Here is an 11670-nt window from a genome sequence, read left to right on the forward strand (position 1 = left end):
AAACGATCAGAATTGGGCTGCCCCTCATGAGGTTATAGATGGCTCTGATGAGGACAACAGCCTCCTGGTTACCGTTGCCACTGGCAATAAAAACAACACATTTAGAATCAAGGCAGATAAAATAGCAATAGTGGGCTAGGTGCTAAATACATTTTATATTGGGACTAGCACTATAAAAAATACATTCTGTAGAAGTGGGTTTTAAGGCCCGTTTTAAAAGTTCAGAGTGAGCTCTCAGATGGTCAGGGAGAGCATTCAATAGGTGAGTGGCAAGGAGCACAAGGCTCGGTCCTCCATATTCGGAAGGCTTATTTTGGGGTCTTGAAGCAGTAGAGAGTGGCTTGAGCGGAGAGTGCTAGGTTGCTTGCTGATTGAGATGAGGATGCTGATGTAGGTGGAGCTCAATCCATTCAAGGCTTTAAATACAAGCAGGAGGATTTTTTAGCCGATCTTGTAGCCAGTTGAGTTGGGCCAGGATCGGGGTGATGTGGTCTGACTTCTTGGTCCTGGCCAGGAACCTGGCAGCACTGTTCTGGATAAGTTGGAGCCTATATGGTGCTGTGGCTGGGAGGCCATCAAACAGTGCATTGCCATAGCCAATCTGAGAGAAGATGAAGGCATGGATGAGTTTCGAAATTGTGTAGAAATGATAATAGACCAACATTCATGCAGTTTCTTGACTGTGTCCAGCTTGTTAATAATCACCTAAATGAAAGCTAGACAGTCAGGGAGCACTGACATTAAAAAAAAATTGCACATTTTGACGGCGAAGAAATGTATTTAAAAAATCTATGCAGCCCTCCTGACCTCGCTGAAGACTGAATGCGGCCCCCGGGGCAAAATGACTTGGACATCACTGATCTAAGAGGTCAGCTAAGAGACAGCTGTCGGCTGTCTGATGTTTTCCAATCTGAAAAAGTGGTTTCCACTTGAAAATAAATAATTGGCCAATCACTGACCCTTTGTAACTGTCAGAGTATCAGGATAATGTGATGAAGATTTCTCAGGTAAACAAACAAGTAGAGTCAAGGTAGATGTAATCATGTTAGGCGAAGAGCCAACTTTTATTTCAGTCCCTGTTATTACTGGATGTTTCTGGTGTACCATGTAGTCTAGTGCTTGACTCAGGAGTTCATGGATGTGTTTTTCTAAAACAGTGTTCCTTTTTGTTTTTCCTCGGTTCAATCCAAAGCCTGGAAGATCTGTATTGTAGCGTGGTTGAAATGTAAAAGTAATTTCAGATTAAACCAACATGCAGTGTTTACTGTGAGTGCAGTCTACGCGAACGTAGAAACGTTGACTTTAAATGTCAATCACGCTATAGCGCAGATTGAATCTAGCCCATAGTGAGGGTTATTAGATTGATGTAGTTTCTTTATCACATCACGTGACTGTAGATCATTAATACCCTGTCTCTTGCATGTCTCTCTTTTTTACCCCATTCCCACACTTTCTCTTTCTTGTCTATTATTTCCATTTTCTCCATCACCTTACACACCCCATCCTCTCAATTCTCTGTACCGCTTCCCTCTGAACCCTTTTTCTCTTTCTTTCTCCCCCCCCACACTCCGTCTCCCCCTCTCTCACCCTCCTCACTCCCACCCCTTTCCAAATCTCCCTCTTCCTCTCCTCCCCCTTCTCTCCCTCCCTCTCTTGCTCTCTTCCTCCCCTCGTCCCCCTTTCTCTGTAGTAGTTGGTTTCAGCGCCACCTGCTGGACCTTCTATGCGGTTCCACTACACCCTGAGGAACCTACAGCTGCAGGAGTGTTCTCATCTCCCTCTTCTCTCCAGGAAACATTAGGCCACACACATACTCATTACTATGCTCTGACTTTGCTTCGTTCTTCCTGCTTTCAATACATTTAAGTACATCCAAACTAGTGAAGAAAGACAGTGAACTTAGTTTAAATTATAAAGGACTTTCAGAGACAGTAGTAGTTTGCTCCCAAAATGCTTATGTGGTTGAAAATGCTGTGTCCTGATTGGCAGATCGCCTGGGTGTGATCGGTCACAATGTGATTGACTGACTGCAGGAGAAGCTGGCTATCGTGCTGAAGGTCCACGTCGACTCTAAGAGGCCCAAGCCTGAGAAACAGTGAGTCTCATTTGAAATATTGGATTTCATTGAGACATGAGACAGAGTCATGTGTCGTAAAGTATTCCGTTGGATAATGTGCCTCCCCACTGGGCACACACTGGTTGAATCAACGTTGTTTCCACTTCATTTCAATAAAATGATTTTGAACCAACATGGTATAGGCGTTGAATTGACATCTGTGACCAGTGGGTAGTGATGCTATGTCTTCATAGTGACCTCCTGTCCCCCTAGCCTGCTGTACCCTAACATTCTGGTGTGTCTGACAGATATGAGGACTGTGAATGAGGAGTATACCAAACAGGTCCTCCAGATTCTGAACATCCAGCCAGACAACTCATTTGACCCACTCATCCTGCAGGTGGTCAGCAAGGACCCCTGAGACAGACGCACACAGACAGGTTTCAACAAGGACACCTAAATCACTTTGACAGCGAGCTAAATCACCCATCCTCAGACTGATATAGGATGGATGCCCAAAAAATGTAACAGGGATCAACAGAGACATCTAAACCATGGATCCAGAGATCTGTAAAACTGCCTATGTGGCAAGAATTAAGCTTTTATTTAATTAAAATATATGACAGTTTGTGAAAATGCTCGGAAAAAGAGCTATGCGTTTCATATTCATTGTGTTCATGCTTGTATGTTTTTTTCTATTTTTCTATTAGCCATAATTCAATTACCGGTAGGCATCTTGCCAATTCAAAACAATTTTCAAAGACTTGTTTTTAAAGCACTAATCCAAAATCCTCTTATACAGGAATGCACAAAGGACATTGTTCAGTACATGATGTGTATTCAAAGGGATTTATCTGTGCCCTATTGTTCCTACAGAATTTAAGGAGTGATTTTGTTTACTGTGAAAAACACTAATTGGCTGCTGTAATCTCGTTCCTTAATAAATCTGGTCAAGTGCCTCCTTAAAAATGAGATCCGCGATAGGCGAAACATCGCCAGTGGCACTAGTATTTTTGTTTTGAAGAAATGAGCATCCAGCATCATAGTAATAAAAATATATAACATGGGGGAAAAAACATTGTTGTTTGAAGTAACGTCTTTGTTGTTGTAATATTGCGAAATGGACGTGGCAGTTTCACCACTATGGATTCCAGCGTTAAATGTGAGATAAAATCATCAATCTAATCCAGGGGTAGGCAACGCTGTTCCTGGAGTGCTGCATTCACTTCATGTTTTTGATTTAACCAACGTGGTAGACCAGGTGTGTTGAATTTAGGGTATAGCCACACAGAGATTTTACTCTGTCTGAAATTTACTGATTGTGACAATTTTTCAATGAAAGTCATCCGTTGGTGGATGATGGACAACCCAGATGAGTGTCTGTCAAAAAACACACAAGATGTCTGGAAAACAGTTGAGATGAGAAGAACTTTTCACCGACAAAAATGCAAAATGCGTTTGAATGTCTGTGTGGCCTTAGCCTTAAGCTCTTTTGTTGGAAAGCTGTTATATGTAAAACACATGTGACCAAAAATGAATTCTATATTTAAAGTGTCATATCAACCTGAAGTGCTCTATTGTATCTAACCCTCAAATAAAGAGCAAGTTTGACTATCACAGAAGTGTAGAATGTGTGGCTGGATCAAGTGGATGGGAAGTCATGTATTGGGCTGTTGGTCATTAGAGCCTGCTGTTCTACTGAACATACTTGGTTCTACACCAGACATCACAACAGGGCATTGCCACTGGATCAAACAACACACACAGAGTGAGAGAACAAACAGACAGAGGCAAAGACTAGTTCATTTCCAGGCTATCCTACTCTTTATTTAATGCAAATGACAGTACCAGGGAACTATTCCTCAGGGCACGCAAGGGAAAGTATTTACAGGGGTGGACATTTAGCATACCTTCACAGAATAAAAACAAACATTTCAAAATGAAATAAAAATGTCAGTCACAAACAGAGGCATTCAAGTAGTACTAGTAGTAGTATTGTTATACAGGGTTTTTATCTTTTATTATTTTTTCTTTAAATCCAGATAGCATATTCTTCTGCCACGAGAGTGTGTGCGAAGCCATAGTCTGTATATTTTATAGTCCACTATCCTTGTTCTTTTTTTGGTAACTGTTTGAAACGGTTTTGGTGTGATTTGACATGGTTCACTCTGGTTGAACTGGAGTTGGGGGAGTGGTCACAGACCTGGTGATGGGATAGATAGCAACATGTCAATGAAAGCAAATATTACAGCAAGCGGGACGGGATTGGTGTGAGGCATGACAAACCCCTTGGGTGATACTGAATATCCCTCAGATGGAGAGAGGGAAGGAGGTAAAGAAAAGAGAATGTACTGCATTTCCTCTGAGAATGGCTTGTCACAAAATCAATATCATCAATTGGCTTAATGGCTTTGATACCAGAAGCAACATTTTGACTGAATACATACTGTACTCTAATGTATGTGTATATGACACTTGACCTAAAAGGCAATCCCCATACCCCTATTTAAACACTGGATACAGTGTGCGTGTGTGTGTAAAATATTTGTGCATCCTAGTGAAATCATTAAAAAAACATTGAACTCAAGCAAACTTTGCTTCAAATCAGGTCAATAATCTCAAACAATATATGTATGTTTTTACAGATTTGTCATAACCTTAACATAGAGAAAACAGAGGATAAGGAAGACATGTTGACACCAAGGAGAATGTGTACATACAGAGAAAGAGAAAAATGCTAAAGTTGATCTAACATTGGTACAACGCTAGACTGAAACTGAGCTCTGAGAGGGGGGCAGCAAGTCATTCAACGGCACCTAAGAGGGATGCAAGGTTATGTTGTGAAAGGGGGTAGGAGGTGAGGGGGCAAGGCGAAGGTGTATGAAAGCAAAGGCACTCCAAACTATAGATACACTATACATGACTAGTTATTGTTACAATACACTTGTTATCTACTGTACTGTACAGGTAAAGGTTGAACTATATGGCTGCATATAGCATCATCATCATCTACAATCTCCAACATATTGCCCTGATTTTTTCTTATTTTCATTTATTTTCTCCCCCATATCTTTGTTTTTGCTCATAAACAGTACATGGGTCTGCATATACACACATACCACGATCACAACATAAAATACAACATACATAAGTCAGGATTTGGTGAGGAGCATATGAACTGTACATATACACATTGTGTAGTTGTGTTTTCATATATGTCTGGGTAAGTAAGACGCTCGACTCAGAACCTGTACCAGTGAGGTGGTTGTGTGGTCCAGGTGGAGAGATACAGAGAAAGAGAAGAAAGCTAGACTAACGTTAAATTAACGTAGGACCAACAGATTAATATTAGACAAACACCGAGTCAATGGTCACAATAAGAGAGCCAGGAGTGACAGAGGCCTAGATAAGAACTCTTCTCGCAATCTAGCCAGAAACCATGTCTGAAATTCCAAATCAAGTGCCTAGAGGGTAGACACTAGCTGTTGATTTGGAATTTGGCACATGAGTTGAAGAAAAAGTATGCATGACTTTAAAATGTCTTCATCTAAAGACAGAGCAGGTGTGGGGGAGACATCCCCTAGACACTGACAGCACTACTACACAGTGACATGATCAATGGAGAGAGAAAGTTCAGTAATAGAACAATATGTAGTCGGGTCTACAGCCTTAACATACAAATGATGACACACAGGGAAATAGTAAAGTGACGGCTGAAAAAAAGGCTTTTCCAGCCATAGAGATCACACCACCTTGCCTCTTCATGTCTTTAGGCAGCAGCAAATATTGCCCCTGCTCTGTGAGCCAACAACTTACCGTTATGGATTCTGAACCATTGAAGTTTCATATATATATATATATATTTTTGTACATAATGCAACATAATATATAAACTAATATATAAACTAATATATATATATATATATATATATATATATATATATATAACACAAGCACACAGAACCAGAGACATGTCACACATATCAATCTAAATGATCCCACCCAACCCGAGCCCAGAGAATATAAAACAAAAATAAAAACATAACAGAACTGTTCGCTAACCGTTTAAAAATAACCCAGAGCAAACCTCTGACATCCGTGTCCACATATATCAGGACCTTCATGCATGGGGTGTCTTTGTAAGAATGTTAAGTGTGTGTGTGTGTGTGTGTGTGTGTGTGTGTGTGTGTGTGTGTGTGTGTGTGTGTGTGTGTGTGTGTCTTATGCCTAATTAGCAGAAGTGTGGAGGTCAATGCAGCGGTAAAAGGTGAAAGGTCACTCTAGGCACTCCTAACCTTACTCAAGCCATGCACTACAGGAAGAGGAGCTAGGGTAGACATCCTAAGCAGGGGGTCAGAGGGGAAGTGATGAGAACATGAAGGGGTGGGGTATGGAGAGGGCATGAGGAAGGGACTGATCCTTCATGTGAATGTGTGTGTGTGTGTGGGGGGGGGGCTTCATTGTGGACAGGGAAGAGGAGGGTGTGGGGTCAGCTAACTACTTTGATACGTAGGATTGTCCTCTTGGAAACATTAGCAGGCTAGTATTGTGTATATAGGGTACGTTTATATATGAATACTCTTATTATTCATCAGCCTCCCCCTGTCCCCCACCACTCCTTCCTTCTAACAGACAATAAAGATGTCCACAGTGGAGTAGGTTGCAGATATCAAACACCTAGATGGGTGACTTGGAGTTGTTGTTGTAGTTGTCATCTGCTTTAAACCCTGCCATGTCATCATCCCTCCACTGGCATCACCCCTGGCTGGGGCGGGGGGTTCAGGAGGTGGAGTTGGAGGCCGAGGCCGAGGCAGTAATGGTGTTAGGGCTGCGATCTGTGCTGTTACCGTCTAGGGAAGAGGACAGGAGAGAGAAAGATTGTTCACTAATTTACACATCCATTCATATGTTTATCAATGATAAAACCGGTGTTTTAATAAGACATTTTCCTGAGAGAGAGAAAATAAAGGGAAGATGGAGAGGGATGGAGGAATGAAGAAGTGTGGGTCTGACCTGTGGTGGCGTTGGTTGGGGTGGAGGCGGCGGCCTGAGTGCGGGCGTGGGCGGGGATTAGGATGTTGGCCAGCGAGGGATTACTGGACAGCTCTGTGAGAGAGACAGGATACACCAGATCACAGCAGATTACACCCACCACAGGTAAACACATCAAAACACACCTCAAGCACAGGTGACACACACACACAGATGACAGCAGGTAGCATTAGTACAGAGACATCATTATACATAAAGGAGAAGTAACTGTCTTACAGTCAACTCAAACACTGAAATAAGTCTCTCTGTACTTCCAATAAAACTGGGATGAAAGAAAGGTAAAAGAACAGACAGAGTGCAGTACCCTGCGTGGTGAAGTTGAAGAGGGAGGGTTTTTCTCGCCCGTTGGGCAGCTTGACGTTGGGGTCCCTCAGCTCGTCGAAAAAGGAGTGTGCACACGCCTCCAGGGGGGTGAAGCGCGAGGTGGGCGTGTACTCCAGCAGCCGAGAACACAGGGCGATGGCCTCCGGCGGCGTACGGGGCCGGAACACCTAGCAGCCAATCACACGCAAGGACAAGAGTCAAGGAGCCAATCACAAAGACAAGACTGGAATCAGTTAACCAATCAATTGAAAGCTAGTATCATGCACACAAAGATGTATGTTGTCATGATAGCAGGTGTGAGAGGGGTGTAAAGACTATGGATTTTGGTTATCAATTTATACGTTTCTGCTTATTGATATGAAATGGAGAATGTCATTATTACTTCCTATGTTACAGATATTATCTTAACAGACTGAGGTCATCACAAAGGTGAGGGTGGTATACATAAATATAGTATAAACTTAACTATTGGGGTTAGTACGCTTGTATACCTTATATTAAAATAGTTTGTCCATAAATTGTCCTTTATATTTTTTCAGTTCAAGTGTAAAGGGCCCAGCCCTACATCGGCAGGGTAGGAGACTCTAGATCAGCACAGAGACAGCTTCTACCCCGAAGCCATAAGACTCCTGAACGTCTAATCAAATGGCTACCCAGACTATTTCCGTTGCCCCCCTCTTCTACATTGCTGCTACTCTCTGTTATTATCTATGCATAGTCACTTTAATAACTCTGCCTACATGTACATATTACCTCAATTACCTCGACACCAGTGCCCGCGCACATTGACTGTGTACCCCATGTATATAGCCCCGCTTTTGTTATTTTACTGCTGCTCTTTAATTATTTGTTATTTTTATTTCTTACTTTTTTTTAGTTACTTTCTTAAAACGGCATTCATGCTTAAGGGCTTGTAAGTAAGCATTTCACTGTAAGGTCTACACCTGTTGTATTCGGCACATGTGACTAATACAATTTGATTTGAGACTGGGTGGCTAGGGGGTTGCAGTACTACAGAACAACCACAAGGTGGAGTCTGGAACGCCACCATGAGGCCCTGCTCTACAACACTGCCTGCTTATTGGCTAGGGGTTATCCAATGCTGAAGCAGTGGGCAGGGCTGGGCCCTGTTCAAATACTGTACAATGTCCTCTTCCCTAACTCCCTTCATTGAATTTATCACTGACCTGACCAGGGCCCGTTTTCCCAATAGTGATGGAATTTAGGCTTACAAGTGTTATATCATATAATTTCATGAAATCACAAGTCCAATACAGCAAATGAAAGATAAACATCTTGTGAATCCAGCCATCATTTCCGATTTTTTAAATGTTTTACAGCGAAAACACAATGTGTATTTATATTAGCTAACCACAATAGCCAAACACACAACGCCATGTTTTCACCGCATAGGTAGCTTTCACAAAACCCACAAATAGAGATACAATTAATCACTAACCTTGAACAACTTCATCAGATGACAGTCTTATAACATCATGTTATACAATACATTTATGTTTTGTTCGAAAATGTGCATATTTGAGGTATAAATCGTAGTTTTACATTGCAGCCACCATCACAAATAGCACCAAAACAGCCAGAATAATTACAGAGCAACATTGAAATACATAAATACTCATCATAAAACATTTATGAAAAATACACGGTGTACAGCAAATGAAAGATAAACATCTTGTGAATCCAGCCAATATTTATGATTTTTTAAGTGTTTTACAGCAAAAACACAATATATATTTCTATTAGCTCACCACAATAGCCAAACACACAACGCCATTTATTCACCGTAAAGATAGCTTTCACAAAACCGACAAATAGAGATAAAATTAATCACTAACCTTTGGACAACTTCATCAGATGACAGTCTTATAAATGTTATACAATACATTTATGTTTTGTTCGAAAATGTGCATATTTAGAGCTACAAATCCTGGTTTTACATTGTGAATACATAGCCATAATGCACAAAAAAATATTTTGGACAGTCACCTAATCTAACCAAAGAACTCATCATTAACTTTACTAAAAAATACATGTTGTACAGCAAATTAAAGATACACTGGTTCTTAATGCAACCGCTGTGTTAGATTTTTTAAAATAACTTTAGTACAACATACAGCATGCCGTATGTCAGACAGCGCTCACATATTCTCCGCCTTGTTGGAGCCAACATTTACCACAAAAATACGAAATAACATCATAAATATTCTCCTACCTTTGTTGATCTTCCACCAGAATGTTGTGCAAGGAGACCTAGTTCCAGAATAAATCGTTGTTTGGTTTTAGAATGTCCATTTCTTCTGTCAAATTAGCAACTTTGGCTAGCCATGTGGAGCTCACGTGTCCAATAAATGTTTGCGCATGGAACGAAAAATTCCAAAAGTCCCAATAAACATTGAATAAACTGGTCAAACTCGGTTGAAAAATCCTACTTTATGATGTTCTTCTCATATGTATCAAATAAAATCAGAGCCGGAGCATTTCGTCGTGTACACCGAACGCATTTCAGAAGACAATGTTAGGTTCCCTTGTGCGCATCTGACTACTGACAAAAGAGCGGACCTGTCGCTCCAAAAGCTCTCATTCGGCCTCACATCAAGCTAGACACCCCAGCCAACCTTCTACTGCCTGTTGACATCTAGTGGAAGGCGTATGAAGTGCATACAGATCCATAAATATAAGCCAGTTGAATAGGCAGGCCCTGACACAGAGCCTCATTTTCAGGATTTTCACTTCCTGTATGGAAGTTTGCTGCCAAATGAGTTCTGTTTTACTCACAGATATAATTCAAACAGTTTTAGAAACTTCAGAGTGTTTTCTATCCAATAGTAATAATAATATGCATATTGTATGATCTAGAACAGAGTACGAGGCTGTTTATTTGGGCACGATTTTTTCCCAAAGTGAAAACAGCGCCCCCTATTCACAAGAAGTTTTAACGATGCATCTTTCCTACAACAGATGAAGATGTAACAAGCGTTTCCCAAAACACCACACATAGATCGCTAAGTACGTTGTTGGAGCATGTATCAATACTGTAGGATGGAAAGAAAGGGGGCGCTGCGCTCGGATCAGCTTTTTACATTTAAATCATTCCTTAACATTATAAATATTTCACAATACTGATGACGAATCAGCTCATAGAGAGATATTAAAACTTACGGCTGCAAATCGAAGACAGCTTATTCTAATGCTTACCCAATAAAAATGCACCAATTCGGCACATCATTGCACACCTTAGGCTACACATCATGAAATATATTAAGATAAATTACAGACAGTAACCTAGAAATAGCAATCAATTGAGCATGAAATGTACATTATTTCAATATGATTGAAATAGGCCTATAGCCTACTGTTTATATTTGAATGCAGTCATTCATCTGAAGCATCTTTTTATACGTTGCTTGTTTGTATCAATTGCAAAGACACTGGTAACTTTGTATTTGTAATCAACTTTGTTCTGCAGTTATGGTGGCCGCAGAGAGACGATAAACCATGTGATTCTATGTTTAGCAGAGATCTGCTGTGTATAAAGTGATGTTAGATGCTTTTTGCCCCCCCGCAACGCACTTAGCTGTTCTACGAGTGATTTGAGGCAGGCGTTAGATTACGAGCGTTTTCAAGTGCAACGTTAATAACGATGGTTTTGGTAAACAGCTCTGAGATTTAACGATGCTCCTACGAAGGTTCTAACGATGAACTTAACATTAAGATGCTTTTGGGAAACCGGGCCCTGATGACTTCATGTGCCCTTGCAGATTAGAAAGAACCTGATGGTTGTAAGCAATTAGGTAGAAACCCCAGCTAGCCTACTGGATAGATGGAGTTGTTACCATATTGCTTACACCTATCCAGTCCTTACAGATCTAGGTGGGGCCCACCATGAAGTTCCTAGGTGAATTGATTTTCATAATTGGGGGATACAGATTAAATGGGATGGCAGAGATGAATGCCTGGCAGGCTGACGAGGCGAGCACAGAGAAATGATGCTAGGGGAGGGGGTGGATTGTAGAGTAGTAAAATAGTTCCTGTACCTGTTGACTCACCTTAGTCCATGCGTGCGCCTTAATCTGAGGGAACTTGAACTCAGTGTAGTTGGGGTTCATCTCTCGGATCTGCTCCCGTGTAGGTGTCCCCAGAACCTACAGCACAGAGACAGCAGAGGAGAAGAGGGTGAGGGGGAGACAGGGGGAAGAAGAGACAAGGGAGGGAGAGAA

The 11670-nt window shown here is 41.3% G+C and overlaps 1 protein-coding gene across 2 annotated transcripts in view; it reads right to left on the reverse strand.

Moving 5' to 3' along the window:
* Positions 1-3857: 3857 nt before the first annotated feature.
* gsk3ba (glycogen synthase kinase 3 beta, genome duplicate a) overlaps positions 3858-11670 on the reverse strand; it is a 39967-nt gene continuing 32154 nt past the window's right edge. The window contains exons 8-11 of one of the 2 annotated variants that reach the window (XM_055871730.1): positions 11488-11595; positions 7413-7599; positions 7070-7162; positions 3858-6906 (exon numbers count right to left, since the gene is read on the reverse strand). In XM_055871730.1, the coding sequence (XP_055727705.1) occupies positions 6836-6906; positions 7070-7162; positions 7413-7599; positions 11488-11595 (459 nt within the window). In that variant the 3' untranslated portion in view covers positions 3858-6835. The remainder of the gene's footprint in view (positions 6907-7069; positions 7163-7412; positions 7600-11487; positions 11596-11670) is intronic. The other variant, XM_055871731.1, reaches the window with a different exon arrangement.

The sequence above is a fragment of the Salvelinus fontinalis genome, chromosome 19 (assembly GCF_029448725.1).
Source record: "Salvelinus fontinalis isolate EN_2023a chromosome 19, ASM2944872v1, whole genome shotgun sequence".
NCBI lineage: Eukaryota > Metazoa > Chordata > Actinopteri > Salmoniformes > Salmonidae > Salvelinus > Salvelinus fontinalis.